Source organism: Cygnus olor, chromosome 6, assembly GCF_009769625.2.
Source record: "Cygnus olor isolate bCygOlo1 chromosome 6, bCygOlo1.pri.v2, whole genome shotgun sequence".
Taxonomy (NCBI): Eukaryota; Metazoa; Chordata; class Aves; order Anseriformes; family Anatidae; genus Cygnus; species Cygnus olor.
The window spans coordinates 12,616,700-12,633,024 of NC_049174.1; the positions used below are offsets into that span (position 1 = coordinate 12,616,700).

Below are 16,325 nucleotides of genomic sequence, written 5' to 3' on the forward strand. Positions count from 1 at the left end.
AATATTCAAGAAAATCTTTTAGTAATATACACAGAGGAAAAGGCATCCAGGCTTGCTAGAAAATTAAGTATTGTTAGGTGGCAGAGGGCAATACCTAGTAACAGACTTGCTTTCAATGGAACGTGAAATAGACTCCGAAATAATTGATTTTGTTCTGGAAAGTTTGTTACATTTGAGTTTGGGGGAGAAATACCTCATTATTACTTAGCCTTACTGTTTCGTTTGCTGCAGAGTTTCCTGTGTTATTCCATGCAGATACTTCACTTTGACAGCCCAGATAAACAGAAGCCAGACGTTCATACCCAGAAAAAATCCCTGAACTCCAGTGTAGGGCAAAGATAAAGAATTACGCCTCTTTCAGCTTTGTGAATAGACATGGGCCAGTGGACAAAATTGTGTGACTAAGGCTTTGAAGATTTCTGTTTTGGCATAATTGCTAAACAATAACATTAATGTAGTTATTTTTATCTGAATGCAAGCAGTCATTTAGAAAGTGAATAATACTAAAAAAGAGATGGGTTTGTTTAAATCCTGTAACACTGTTTTGTGCTTTCTGAAAAGATTAAACATAGGTTGGGATTTTTCCAGGAGGCCTGGAGGAGTTGGATATCCAAAATCCCACGGAGTCACTGAAAGCCAGCTATTTCCTTCCCCATTTTCCCCCAAAATCTAGGCTTAAAAGTCCTTGAGCTTGAGTTGTAGTAATACTTACAGAGAAAATTATGTATTAAAACTGGCTTACAAAATCCTTTTTGTTGAAATTGTATCATTTTCTTTTGCCCAACATCATGAGTCTCTGAGTAGATTCTTTATGAGCTGATTCACATATGTGCAAAGACTAGGATTCCTGTCTGCTCATAAAATAAGCAATTGTTTCATCTGGAGACAAGATGATGAAAGATCTAAAGACTGTGCAAACTGGACAATATGGTTTGAAGCCGTAGCTGTGCTTTATGCCACATGAACCTCCACAGCAAATCTGTTTCTTCAAACTTGGTGATACTGTTGAAGCTCTAAGGTTTTTGCATAAAACAAGCATTAGGACTTCAGGGGAAATATTTTTGTATTGTCCTCCACTAATATATTTAGTTTAGATTTAGTTTAGATCTCCCCTTAAGTGAGTGTTAAACTTATTCTATTATTTGACACTTCTACAGTATTTAATGATTTAATCATATAAATTTTAGGTTAATGTAGTTCTGCTTTTCAATATTTAATATTGACAACTTTTGAGAATGCTCTTTGAGTAGGCTTGGACCCTTGCATTGCCACATAGGACACGCTGACTGAATCTGGTTCAATATGGAATGTGAAGTGTTTTGGAATCGGCTATAAACTGGCTATAAGTTGAAGTGAGATGATCATAGAATCATAGAGTATCCTGAGTTGGAAGGGACCCACAAGGATCATTGAGTCCAACTCCTGGCTCCACACAGAACCACCTGAAAACCAGACCACCCTCTCAGAGAAGAACCTTTCCCTAACATCCAGCCTGACCCTCCCCTGTCCCAGCTCCATGCCATTCCCTTGGGTGCTGTCGCTGTCCCCAGAGAGCAGAGCTCAGCGCCTGCCCCTCCGCTCCCCTCGTGAGGGAGCTGCAGGCCGCCATGAGGCCTCCCCTCAGCCTGCTCTGCTCGGGGCTGAACAAACCAAGGGACCTCAGCTACTCCTCACACGTCCTCCCCTCCAGACCCTTTACCTGCTTCCTAGCCTTCCTTTGGACACTCTCGAATAGTTTTTGTTTTTCTTATATTTTGGGAGCCAAAGTTGTACCCATAATGAGTATCTTGAAGCATTCAAAGTGAATGTTAAAATACTATGACTTTTTAAAATTATTTTTACTATTAAAAAGAAAAAAACAAACAAACTGCCACAATTTCTTGGTGTAAAGCCTTTAACTGTTTCTTAAGTGAAAAGCTGTGTGATTAAATGTTGTCAGTCCTGTGTCATCATTGAACTAAGATAATGTTATCTCTCTTAACATCCCAGAGTGGATTTTTCACTGCTAGCAGTTGATTATTTAAGAATTTCATGTTGGCCAGATTGATAACGTTCCTCTACTACCTGTTTGTTGCGCATACTTCCTTTTAATTGTCTTGTTAAAAATCAATGGTAATTTAGCATAGGAGAAGATGGAAGGAAGGAACCTGTTGAACTAGACAGACTTATACAGTAAAAACAAATGTCCTTAGTGCTTACCAGCTGAGCACAGCTATAAACAGAATCTTAAGGAAGGTACTGAATCATTTAAGTATGTAGATTCTTTTTCTTGCTTAGACGTATACATTCTGAAGGAAGTTTTGTAAAGGGGGTAGGTCAGATTAGTGGCTGAAATAGAGATAAAAGAAGGTCAAATTGTTAGGGTTGTCATTCAGACTTTAGGACACTTGTTTTTAAATCTGTAGCGTGTCCTTCTCTGACCCTAGCTGAGTCAATGAGATACGTCTTCATTATAGATTTAGCTAGGTCTTTTCTCATGCCAGATGAAAAATGCCTCAGCCTCTTGATGTAAACCATAAACCAGCATTAACTCTGCTGCTTCAAACTTACTTGAAATTTATTAATTTTGTCCCAGCAGTTTTTATGCCAGAACACAGGTATCATTAGCTTTCTTGCAGCTGTCAGGAGGGTGGTATAATTCCTGTATCCTGTGCTCATGATAGGTGGATAAAAATTTTGATTTTTGTGGCAGTGCCTGTTTTGGATGAGGTTTGTGCAGCCAGGTGGTCTGATTGTCATCTGAAACATTTTGAAGGTTGTGGGCATAAGGCACTGAAACAGCTTATGTGCAGTAAACTCAGGTCTCTTCTGTATAAAATCTGCCAACGTGTGTGGACTAAATAATCTGTCAGCTGCTAGCAATAAATCTCTGCTGTCCTGCTACTCTCCCTCATAGATCCTCTCACTTAAGCTGGATTCTTCTAAGGTAACACTTCCTTGGAGAGTTAATTTGGGGAAGAGAGATCAAGGCCTTCATTAAAGAATTTGAATTGACAATTTACTTCCTTGGCCAATCCATGCCTCTCTATTGACATTAATTCTAATTCATTAAACCCCCTATGTGGTGGATGGGTCTGGGAAGAAGCAGACAGTAGCAGCAGGCTACAAGGCAGTGTGTGTTGGCCTGTTGGCAGCGTGCTCCTTTCCTTGGGTATCCCTTGGGTCAGCACGCCCCAGGTGAGGCCAAGAGGAGGCTGTGGGCCATGTACTGCAGTGGTGAAAAATGGTGGTGCGTGGGTGGGAGATGAGGTGTAAACATCATATACAACATGCAAGGTGCAAGGCAGCTTGCCAAATGATCTGGTTCTGTTTTTATCTATTTCAGTTACCTGAAGCCAGCAAACCAATGCACTTCAGAATGCAGTCGAAACACCAATATGCACAAGTGGCTTTTAAGAATACAACAGGAAAACGTTGTCTCTGTCGTTGCTGATAGTGTTTATCAGCAGAAAGCACTGTGCTAGAAGGGGTATAAAGAGAAAAAAGATCTCGAAGTTACTTGGTCTCTTAAAGATTGGAGCGAGGAAAATGAAAGCCTAAAATATATCCATGTACAGGAAAAAAGAGTACTTGAATTTTCTAGTGTCAAGTTATTTTAATGGAAAAGGGTCTTGTAATGAACATAATTTATTTAGTCATCTGCATGCGCAGTCACTTAATCACTTTGAAATGGATATCAGTACTAGCAATCATTTTAGTTTTGGCACTGGTTCTCAATCAAAGCCTGAGCTTGTGTAATTGCCAGCACTTGAAACTGCTATGTTATACAGCAAAAGCAGAGAAAACCCAAATTATTTTTGTCAGTGAAGACTAAGGACATGAAATATCGTGAACAGATTATTCCAGATTTTAACATTGAGTATAAGCTGGCTGGGTTATATTGTCAAAATGTATTTTGTGCTGTATGTTGAGGTACATACTGTGCCCTATAAAACATTGGAGGACTTTTGATGATTGCAATATTCTATTTCCTCTCATTTGTAGAAGGAGAGGAAAGCTTTTAATCGCAGATGCAACTTGCTGAAGTATTTTTCTTTACTTTCCTGCTCTTCCCTCCTGGAAGTTCCTTTTGTATTTTCTCCTTGCAAGTTCCCATTCTTTCTTATTTCTTCTCTTTAAAATATCAGTGTTTGTGTTTGTGGAGCCCACCTGGAGAGCTTCTAGGGTAGAATCAGTGGGCTGTGCTGTCCTGGCTGTATGTTGCATGGTGCTGCTCGTAATGTCTTGCTCGAGAAGCCCCAGCCCATTTCTTACAGTTTTAGACCTTCACACTTACATGCCCAGTCCTTAAACAGGCGATTTATTTCTCTTCTCAACCAATCAGTCTAGATCTCTGCTGCGTATTTGGTAAATGTGCTGCAAAACACAGAGTACTGAAAGTGTAAATATATGGAAGATCATCAGCATCTTAGCTTTTTTCCTCCTGATACGTTAGTATTAAAGATGGTCTGTCTGTAGAAGAATGACTTATTTAAAAAAAAAAAAAGTCTGCATGTGATGTTTTTATGTAAGTATATACACATTTAGATATATTTGTAGTTAATGCCTCTGAGGAGAAAAAGATGAAAAACAGCAGTGAAATGCTTGCTAGGTGATGATTTCAAGTTTTTTTTTTTTATCTATATCACATCAGAAAGCAACTGACAGTAGCTGAAAAGATACACTGAGAGGAGCCTCCTGATACACTCGAAGGTGGTATTTTAATCACCTTCCTTTTATTAGCTTGTATCATGAAGACACGTGCTATCTCATAGCCCTGCCTCTAGGGCAATGATGTTTCCCCGGATTGAATACATAAAAACTTCACAGAGAGCTGACAGGATCGAAAGAAAACAGGTTTTGTGTCTTTGGTCCTTCTGATTAATATCTCACTAATTCAAAGGACAAGTTACAGGAAAAAACTTATTTTAAAAAATCTGTTGCAGCCTAATGAAGTTCCTAGTTGAACGTATAATGGCCTATATTTAAAGAAATTCTATTATAAGCAAGCAAATGTTCAAAAACCTTTACCTTCGATATTTTTTGTTTTCCATGTCTTCACCTATGTGGTCATGAAGGTAGTTGGATATAATTGCCAAAGTAGTATCCATATATCTGTGATGCCAGCAAGTCTGTTCCCTAAGGTTACACGCAAATCTGTCTTCTGACTGCTACCTCAGATTCTTTTATTCATGATTTCTACATCACGAAATGTATTGCCTGGCACTAATTGTGAAGCCACAAATTTTGATTTTTATCCTGACAATTAGAACAGGGAGTAGAATAATTCTCTGTAGCATTTCCTTCCTTTCCCCCTCCCTTTGCACTTGATGCAAGTTCCATATACAGCATTGAATAGATGTAAGGACAGGAAATGTTGATTAAGTACTAATGGAACCAACTTCCTATGCTATTAATGAAAACATGACTCATGTTTTAAGGATTTGCAGTTGGATTCCTGTAACTTTTGGTGTTTCTGTTGTAGCTGTTTTCAGTAATGATGTTTTCCAATAACACAAAATAATTGCAAAAGACTGAGTATACTAGTATATTAAAAACAATAGAAGCATATTCATTTATTTAAATTCATCCTAGTGTACATGAATCGTATTTGTAGCACATGAGATTTCTGTCTTGTAATTTATTTTTATATATTTTTTAAAATCTTTGCTGTCCAGAAATATCTTCTCCCTCTGCAAAACGTTGGGAGATGAACAAGTGAAACTATGATAAATTCCCAGTTCCTTCAGAATTCCAGAAAAGTAATTTAACTGTTTCTCCATTCTCAGCTTGGAATATGACAGTAAGATTTCATTGTCTGCGGAAAATTGAGTCTGTTAAGTGTGTGAATGTGTGTGTGATGATCAGATGCAACCATAACAGTAGGCAAATGAGAAAGCAGAGTGAATGTGTTTTAGCTTACTTATTTACCCGTATTTAATTGTAATACTGCTCGTGTGTTAAGCATATCTTTGAAACTGGTCTATACATTTCATTTTTGTATAAAATAGAGGTGCAAAATGGGCTGGAGAGAAACAACTTTTCAACTCTTTTTGTTTGTTTGTTTCCTGTGATAAGGAAGTGAAGAGCTTGCCCTGCTTGCATGCTCCCCCCTTCTCCCCCCTAAGTAGAACTTTTGGGAATGGTGCCTCCCATTCTTGTTTTTGTTGGAAATCCATGCTGGATGGAAGAACTGAAGTTTGAGTTAATTTCATTATTTTTATTAAATCATTTTGTCGTAGTTTGCCTGCTCTACAAGTTCAAGGGGAATGGAAAATGTGTTTCATAATAAATCCTTTACTAGTCATTGTTCAAGTTTTACTTTTTTGTCCCTTACAGTATCAGCCCCATCTATTTCCACTTGTCTGTAATGGCAAATTTTTTAGTAGTTTATGACATAAAAGCACTCGTTTCTGTTTGTTTGTTTGAAAATCTCCCTGCATCTATCATGAAAACTTAGAAAATAGCTGAATATGTAATGAGTTCTGTGTGACAAAGAAATATATTTTACTATGAATTCAACCTTTTTGTAGTGATGATAAAAATGCCAAAAGTCTTTTTCTTCCTTATTGTATATTGTGGAAGAAAAATTAAGTAGGTGTTCTTCAGTTTTGGAGGTAACCTTTCATGTGAATTTTTCCTTTTCTTTGTAACTTCAGAAATATGGAAATTAGAACTTTTTTATTGCATACTGATTTAATCAGATAGTTGTGTTTAAGTAGAGTGAACCCTCCAGAGCATTAAAAAAAAAAGCGTTCATTTGATTCAGAAGATTTATAATCTTTGGGTGTATATACATACACCTTTGGCATTTTTTTCTGTTTGCAGTGTTTTAGTCCTAACCATAAAAGTTGTTATAGACTTGCACATTTACAGAGCAGCTGCAGTCCAGATTAATGATTTTACAGCAGTTATTTTTGCGATGTTCAACTCGTGTAGGAGTAATGAGATGGGTAGCTTGAACAGGGCTGTACAAGCATTGATACAACATGGAATCTCTTAGCAAGAGCAGGGTTCTGGAGGATGGCTTCAGCAGTGCAACAGATGGCCTTTGCAACCTGTGCCGATGCTTCCCTTGGTGCTAGGCGTTGGGTTTGTTCGCAGAGTACAATGCAGGGGCATTTCTTGCCTGGGCAGATATACTGTACAGCTTGACCTGTAAATGGCCTCTGCATTTTGCTCGTTTGAAGATGCAGTGCTGGTGCATCTTGTGTGTCTGTGAAATCTGGAGGCAAAGGAGCACTGCCCAGTGAGCTGCTCGTGGGTTCTTAAAACATGCTGAGCGCGTCTGTCCACAGGCGTTTTGCCTTTAATTTTTCTGGCATAGATTGCAAATGACCTGGGTATATAAAACAGATCAGTTCAAGAGCCAGAGCCTTCAGAGGCTAAACAGCTTGTTTATTTTAATTGCTCTTGCTGTTCACTGAAGATCTTAGCATTGAGGTATTTTCTCGGGTTTGTATCTGTTGGAACTGAAGACAGGAGAATTCAGTAGTTCTAGTTCTATGCCACCATTTCCCTGCCTTGGAGACAAAAACCAGCAGGGAACCCAGCTGAGGAATATCGTTCTGTCAGCTTGCTGCATGTAAAGTTTAGAACAGGCACTCCAGCACCTCTGTGTGTGTGTTTTTTTTTTTTTTTTTTTTTTTTTTTTTTTTTTTTTTTTTTTTTTTTTTACAACAGTATCTCCATTTCTTTTGGGGAAAGTTTTAGGGCATACTCATCTAAGCTGGCAGCTGCTTCCAGGGCCTAACTTAGAAGTGTTCTTATACTAAAAGTTTTTAGAGCTGACGAGTTCCACTGACTGGAAGAGCAAAACCTTATTGCCAAATTCCCAGAGCAGGAACGTGCGGAAACCATGTAAGGAAACTGAAGTTTTGTAGAAGCTTGTCTATTGTCAGTAGAAGCTTGTCTATTCTCTGGTTCTTCAGGATAGTTTCTGTAGATCTGAATGTCCTACTCAATTTTCTTTGGCATTAGAGAATCAACAATGAACATACAGAGACCATAGGAAAAAAAATAATCCTGATCCTCCAAATGTTCCAAGCCATCAGAAAAAGGGCAGGGGTCAGCAGAGTATTGCAGTGGGTACTGCTCCCGTAGGGGCTGTAGTACTCTGCTATAATGGAAGCAGGAATGTGCAGGGATCAGCATGAAAACTCTTTATTTGTTGGGTGTGTAACCTTTATTTTTGTTGGAAAAGTTTCCCACTGAGATCATCTGATGCTAAATTGTGGCAAGTTAACTTGCATTTTTATTAGTATGCTAGAAAACTGATGAAGGCAGGCACTCATTTGCTAGCACTGGTGCTTTCCCATGCTTGCATCTTCCTCGCCTCTGCAGGTGTTGGTATGGGGCAGTATATTTTCTTAAATCAGAAGAGCTTTTGGTAGCAATGATTGTTTTATCTAGTTTATGGTTGGGTAGCATCTAGCACAATGGTTAACAACTTATAGTTTTCAAAATAGCTTTGGCATGTTCTTGCCTTTCAACCTTAATCCTAATAGATACACAGAAAGGTGAAGAGTCTGAAAGTGGACAGTTAAAGTGGTCTGTGACTCTGGAGCACAAGCATGATACATGTAACTATCTTTATATATATATATGTGTAAGTAGAAAGCAAATTTTTTTTTCTTTTTTCCCCTATTAGTTTAGAGGTTAAAAGTGTTGTTTATTTTTTAAACCTATTGAAGTATTATGAAAGTGGACTTTACCTGGCATTGTGGTTTTTGTTGTTGTTGTTTAGGAAAATGATGCAACAAAACAAAAAAAGCACCAAACAGGTTTTGACAGGGAAACCAGATCCATGTAGCTGCTTTATAAGTTCTGTTCTTTTTAATTTATTTTTCACAATAAAGGCAAATAATGAAAGAGCTTATCTTGCAGCAACTCGAGCATTCTGTAAACAAGCAACATCTCAGATGACCTTAGTCCCATTCAGCTATCGCACGCGATCGATTTTAAAACCTTCGTAGTGTCCCTTGGAGCAGATGCATCATGTTTCACAAGAAGCTATAATTCTGTCCCGTTCCTTCTTGAAAATTGTATTTCAGTGATATTTTTTTCTTTCGATTTTCAAAAAGTGAGTCAGCTCCAGTTCTCTTGCAGTAGTTGAGTACTATCCTTTCATACATTGTTTCTTGGCCAGTCCCATGTCATAGAGCAGGGAATGTAGGACAGATGCTTCACGCCTGGCATACTCAGCTGTTCCTGAGAATAAAACTACTGCGTGCGACTGGCAAGGACTGCTTGAGGCAGCACATGTTAGCTCTTAATACATGACCTTTTTGTCCTCAGTAACTCAGCTTACTCATTTAGAAAGAAAATGTTAGATATGAAATTTGGGCAGTTGAGTTTCTGAACATAAGCCACTGCTTTGTAATGAATGTATTTATCACCTCAAAACTCAAGTTACAGATGTAAAAGATAAATTGTACACCAGTCAGTGTACAGAGAGGCGGGTGAGTAACATGGACTACTGTCTAGGTTATCGGAGTATGTGGAACTGCAAGTGATTGAATTACAGGAGCTTAAGAAGTTCCTGTCCCCTCCACTGAGAATTTACCACTACTGAACTGACATGCAGCTCAACTGATCATACATGTCCTACCAGACCATTAAAAATACACTAAGTTGTACTATTTTAATTACTGCTGCCACAGAATAAGCTGGGAGTCACTGTCAGACTGTTTTTCTGCATGGTGCAGTTATATATAGTTGTCTCTGGATAAGAGAATATTGAGTTTTGACTCTTTAATGGATAGTAAAAGCCTTACAAAAGAGACACATCTGAGTCTAGATATCTTATTTTGTCTTTCTATTACAAAACAATCTGTGCCGATAATACAATTAAACAGTATTTTTGCAGCAAGTGTGCTGTAGAATGACAAAATAATTAAATTCTCAGTGAATAAGTATTTTGTACGTATACAGTACCTTTAATAATTGACAATGATATTCTACAAGTTTATTTTAAGTTCAAAATTGGTTTTCTCAAAAGATCACTTGTCATCTACTAAACCTGGCATCTTTCTGCTGACTGTGCTTTCACATGAGTTAAAGAATGGGATGAAATCTACTTGAGATGCATAGTACAAGTTTTTACTGAGAGTGGGTCTTTTCTGAGCTGTACTACTGAATGTTTTTCTGTGCTGTAGTTACACATCTACCTTGCCATGCATTTTATAAAATCATATTTAAGTGAAGAATGAATATACTTTAAAGAACATATTTACTACAAATGTAAGATTTGTCTTGGAGCTTGATGTCTTTCTAAAGAATTTGAAAGTTTACCTGTCTTTTCCTAAGGAAAAGATAGAGGTGTATCAGCAAGGATAATGGAGGTGACATAAGTGAAAAAGCAGTAATAGTATGGGTAAAACATCTGAGTTCTTAAGTTATTCCATTTTTAAAGTTTTACTGATCAAATATTCTTGTTAAAATCAGTATGTCGTGATTTTTTTTTTGTAATAAAAAATCGAAGATTTTTTCAAGTGATTATGTATATTTATTTTTGTACTTTTTTCATACATAGCATGTTCCTGCTGGACATTCCACAGGGAGATTTTATGCACAACATTGCTCCTGTTTACAGTCAGTGTTCTGCAGATCTGATGATCGGAGTTGTATGGGTTTTACTCAGCTGTTAGTATTTCTGTTGGTGGTCATTAATGATCTGTGAACTAGCCAAAACTAATAAGTTGCTGAGGGAAAAGAAGTAATGTCAGTGCAGCGGATGGATAAAAAAGTAGAAAAAAAGATCAAAAGAAAGAGAGTGGTGGGGTGGGGGAACTGAATGAGGGAGGCACACTGGATTGGGTGGCACTTTGAAAAGGATTGTATTGGTTTAGGATCTGGAAACAATTAAGTAACGCATGTGGTTGCTGAAGAAACCAACTAACAGTTGTGTAACTTACACTTGAGGACAAACGATGCACGCTATGCAATGAAATTTTTGTTCTGTACATGTGAACTTCAAGCATTTGCGCATTCATTTTAAAATGTCTGCTGTTTTTTTGGTCTTCTTTATGAAAGTAACTTGAGGATAGATGGACCTCATTTTTGCTTCTGACCGTTGAAGTACATTTTAAAGAATGGGCACTTACAGTTCAAGATGGTTATAGGTTTCCAGAAGACCATAATCATGCTTTAAAGTTACAGTTAAAATTTCATGAATGAAATCAGTGACAAAAAATATTTTTCTTTCTTTGTCTAAAGCTGCACAGAGTGAGGAGCGGCTGTGTGCATTTAAGGACCCATATCAGCAGGACCATGGAATCAGCGAGAGCCGAATCTCCCAGGAGAATGGCACGATTTTGTGCATGAAAGGTAGTACCTGCTATGGACTTTGGGAGAAAACACGAGAAGGAGACATACATCTTGTAAAACAAGGTATGTAACATTTCATCATAAGTGCAGTTTTTGCTACTCTTAACTTTTTTTTGTGGTATAGCGATCTGATCTGAGGATGCTCTGTTGCAAAACTGAATGTTTTGTTTGCTCATTGTACAAATCTAACTTTCCATTTAACAATCTTAAGTATGAATAACAAGTTTGTTGAAATAAACGACTTATAAAAGAGACTAAGGAGTCCAGTGTACAGTTAAGGGGAAAAAAACCTCAAATCAGTTATTACATAAGAAGTCCAGAGGAAGATAGCTTTCTTGAGTATACCTCATTATACATATTGAGTCATGATAAGTTTAAAAATAAATGTCTCATTAAGTAGAAATGTACTTTCAAATTGATTGGATGTTTGTTTACAAAGTAAATTGCTCTAGCACAAAACTGTCACATACTGTCAATTCATTATTTTTCTGCTGGGAGCATGATGGTAGGGAGAGGTGAAGTGTCTTGCAGTTGCTGGAGATGTGCTTTGATATTCATTCTGAGAAACTCTGTGCTTGGTTACTTGGATACAAGTTAATGTAGCATAAGGTATGAACTGAATGAGAACTGGTGTTTACAACATGTGCAGTTCACCTCAAAGCTCTTATTTAATGTTTGATCTGGTAATCTGCTTGAAAGAAGCACTGATTGCTTACTGCTGCTCCCACACTACCTCTTACCTTTCCAGGCACTTGTGCATAAACATTTGACCACCTTTGACCATATTTGAGAAGGGACAGTTGATGTAGGAACCAAAGGCCTAAACTAAGCAAGAAATAAGTTGTAGTTCCGTAGTTCTAGTAATGTTGACAATGAGAAAGACACCATTTTTAGAAATTTTGCAAGAAGTACCAAACTATAGATGCAGTCTTGTTTTCTAGCTCCAAGAAGGAATACTAAGTCACAGTTTTGCCTAGACTGTGGGCCAGGTGGTGGTTTGTCATACTGAGGTTGACAGCTGGGCAGCTTTGTTGCTGGTCTGCATCACCAGCCATGTTCCTTCTTCTACACAGCAGTAAATTCTGAAAGAAATTGTCTGGTTGCTGGTTTTAAAAGGTGTTAGTAATGTCAGTCGAGCAAGTTATGATAACTGTTTTCACCCTGCTCTGTAACATTTAATTGGGTATTATATGGTACTGATTTCTATTATGCCTCCATAACAAAAATAATTATTTAATTTACTTCTTTCTACAGGTTGCTGGTCTCACATAGGAGACCCACAAGAGTGTCACTTTGAGGAGTGTATAGTTACGACCACACCTTCTTTGATTCAAAATGGAACATATCGCTTCTGCTGTTGTAGCACTGACTTGTGTAATGTCAACTTCACTGAAAACTTTCCACCTCCTGACCCTACTGATACAACACCTTTCAGTAAGTCAGACATTTCCATCTCTGTCATTTCATTTAGAGAAAGATTCTTCTTTTGTGTACTATAAAATGTGAAATCTATGACCTTTCTAATCATACACAACAGAAATAGCAAACAGAACAGCTTTTCCACATGAAGTTTAGCACATTTATATATGCCACAGTGCTCTGCAAAGGATGAGTTAAGTGCTTACAAGAGAGGTGTTTGTATAGGCAACTGCTGAATGCTTATTATATTTTCCAAAATAGTCTCTAATCTTGGGTGCTTGGGTGTTTGGATGCCTAACTTCAGAAACATGTGGGGATATTCAGAAGGATTCTGATGTCTGTTAAAAACAGTCCAGGAAGTTCATTAAAATTATGGCACATCTGAAAAGTCTGGTCTGTCTATTTAGTCCTGGTTCATAGATAGCTTTGAGCAGTAGAACCGGTCTTAAAGTGATCAGGCTGTTGAGGTTCTCTTCAGCAGTCTTACAGTGCTTTGAAATCTGACTTCTTTCCTTTGCTTATCTGTGGTAGAGATTAATTTTGGCTTAACATTCAAAGAGTACTAGTTAGAGCAAGGTAGTTTTTGTCCAGATTAGATTATCTATTAAATTATTTATTATAAAATTAACATAGCAAATGGATCCAAATCAAGGTGTTACTCCCCTTAACCTCCAATTACAGAAGCAAGATCATGACTAGTAGACCCTCTGTGATGCTGCATTCTAAGAATTAAGAAACAGAGTTGTTAGCCTATCTGAACTTCTGTACAGCCTTTTCTAAATAAGAATTGAATAGAGGCAGGATTGTAAATGGAGGTACAAGTGTTTCTGTGTATTGAGAGTTTTTTTGTCAATTGAGCGTTTTGTGAAATGAAGATGTCTTTAATGGGATAGTATTTACAGGTATAGAATGTGAAAAGAATAGTTTGTATTTAGGAGTGATAATTCTTTGAGTTCACTTAAACTCTAAGATAGTGATGGCATTAATACTTTCAAAAGTAGCTGTAAGGTGGGGTCTTTGTAAGCAATTTTGAGCAAAATGAGGGCTTGGCATGTTAATGGAAAAAGAAAAAGCAACCTTTTATCGGGAAAACGTATAGGGCATAATTGGCTAAAGATAAATGGCAAGATGTATGGTACCTTTTGACTGATAATACTATTTGTACAACTAGTGAGCAATCACTGTTTGGAACCTTTGTCTGAGCTTGGGACTGTGCAGTGCAGAACAGACACCATTTGACTCTGGTAATAGTCCCCTAATTGGGCCCCCCAAATATGACAGGAGTTACTGCTGTGCAGGGGATATAGACAGGATGGTGTAAACTTAATTCCTTTTTCCTCTCTCTCCCCCCCAAGACAGGGAGACAAAGTTCCTACAAAATGGCTTGTGCTTCTCTAAGGGTAGAAACTGCAATCTGAATGAATTTGGTTATTGCATGAGATGATCTTCAAATGATTTTTAAGTGGAACTTTTAATACTGAAACATCTAGCCTAACTTGCAAAGTGAGAGGGGGGAAAAAAAACATGTAACACAGTCCTTAATTCACCCAGCTGTAATTGACTGTTGCAGCATACATTTTTACTGACTCAAATTGTTTTGTGTTATTGTCACCTCCCATTTTCATAATATGCAAATTTGGCTTCAGGTATAAGCAAAATAGGTTGCTTTGTGGCACAGTTGTCTGTCTGCATTGGCTGTGCTAGAGATGGCCTTATTTGCTATTCTGGTATATTGTTTGTAAAGCTCTACTGCTGCTTCGTCCATTTTGGAGGTAGATGATGTTCTAGAAACCTGCAAGGGTGAACAAAGGAGGAGGTTGTGATGTATGAACCCCTACATCTTTATTGGACCATGTTTTACACTGTCCTTTTTCGAGTCCTCTTACCTTTCTCTAGAACCTGTTTTGGTGCTGTAAGATTTAGTTTTGCCACCTCAGCGCTGAGGACAAAATTCTTGCACAGTCATATGGGAAATCTTCTGCAGAAGGTTATTCCAGTATAGCCCACGAAGTCTAAGAGCCCCGTTTCATCTATATTCTTGTAATGCATTAAAAAGGTTGTACGTGGGAAAAGTTATTCAATGACAGAAAGTAAGGTATTTGGCCTAACAGAACTGCATTTATCTTCATGGTCCTGTAAATTTCAAAGCATGTGTGAATAGTGTATGGTTAATGAAGTGAAGCCTAATGAATTCAACCAACAGTTAACTAAGTATTTGTAATTGTTCATCTACTGTTGTCCATTAAAATCACCAAGAACAAAAATTAATGAAATAAAAAATGGAAATTCAACTCTAATTAAAAGACTAACAGAACCTGGTGAAAGTGGTCAATTAAAAAAAAAATGTTATTAAGGAAAATAATAAGTGTTCTTTTAAAAGCATTCTAGTTTTTCTGCATCAACATGAAGGGTCTCTGTAAACTTTTATGTTCTTGAGTTAAATCCATTCAGAAAAAATAACAGAAGAATAAACAATAAATTTTTGTGATCGCTTGGTTGTAATATAGGGTAAGTAACAGTAACATATTGAAAGATGTAGCTAGAATATAAATGTTTCAAGAAAAGTAGAAGTAATTGAATTAAAATCTTCATACATGTTGCATATAAAAAAAATCATTCTTATAAAATACATCAAGTGTTCTCATAAAAAGTACACTTAATTTTTATGTCGTCTTTTAGGATGTCAAAACATGTTGCTCTTAACCATATCTTTATAGAATGGAATATCTTATCTAGGCTGATTCTCATTGTTTAGGGCACAAATACAAGAAATCCATCCTATTTTGTAGAAAAACGTTTATAAAAATGAAAAATAAGATCAAGGACAAACTGGTTCTTGAAGCCTCAAATTTAATCCTTACTCCTCCCTAATGTGCAGTTTGTAATTCAGTCATACATCTGAGTGGTCATAATATTATTCTCTTCTATCTTAAGGATAATCCAGAAAGATTTGAGTTGTTGACGGTTGCTTGATTGGTTGCTAGTCCCTCCAGCTAGTATCTTGCAAATGCTGTAGGATGGTATCTAGTTTAAAGCCCACAGTCTTGTGGTATTAAAAATGCAAAGATTCAGGTAGCAATTTCCTGAAGTACTGGAAGATTGGAGAATGGTGTTTATATCAGATGTGAAGATTTTATCTGTGTAGTTTAGGGCTACTGAAATGCAGAAGTTCAAGAACATCCTCATCCTCAACTGAAGCTTGCACTTCTCAGTCAGGATGGGTAGGAGTACTTTCTCGTGCTTTGCAAAATCAAAAATTGAAAATTGATTATTCTTCCATCTTCTGTTTTCACAAAGAAGTAACAAAGAACCACACCATCTTAAGTTCAGCCAGTAAATGTAGATAGATACTCTTAACCCCACTTTAAAAGGGACAGCTATCCCTTTGTTTGTAAATACTTTGAGACGTGTATTTATTCTATTCGTTTTGTCAAATGTTCATTTTGATATTTTTGAAAAATATCTGTCCCTCGTGCCTACAAAATACTTCCCAAATTCTGAGATAATTTGAAGGCAAATTCGTTAATTCTACATACATTCATAATGGCCATTTAAATAGAATTTAAGTAATTAAAGGGGTAAATGTTCTCCCTCATTGG

General features: G+C 37.1%; 1 protein-coding gene across 1 annotated transcript in view; it reads left to right on the plus strand.

Moving 5' to 3' along the window:
* BMPR2 (bone morphogenetic protein receptor type 2) overlaps positions 1-16,325 on the plus strand; it is a 112,066-nt gene that overhangs the window by 41,899 nt on the left and 53,842 nt on the right. Inside the window, exons 2-3 of the mRNA XM_040561845.1 lie at positions 11,197-11,370; positions 12,562-12,741. Of these exons, the coding sequence (XP_040417779.1) occupies positions 11,197-11,370; positions 12,562-12,741 (354 nt within the window). The remainder of the gene's footprint in view (positions 1-11,196; positions 11,371-12,561; positions 12,742-16,325) is intronic.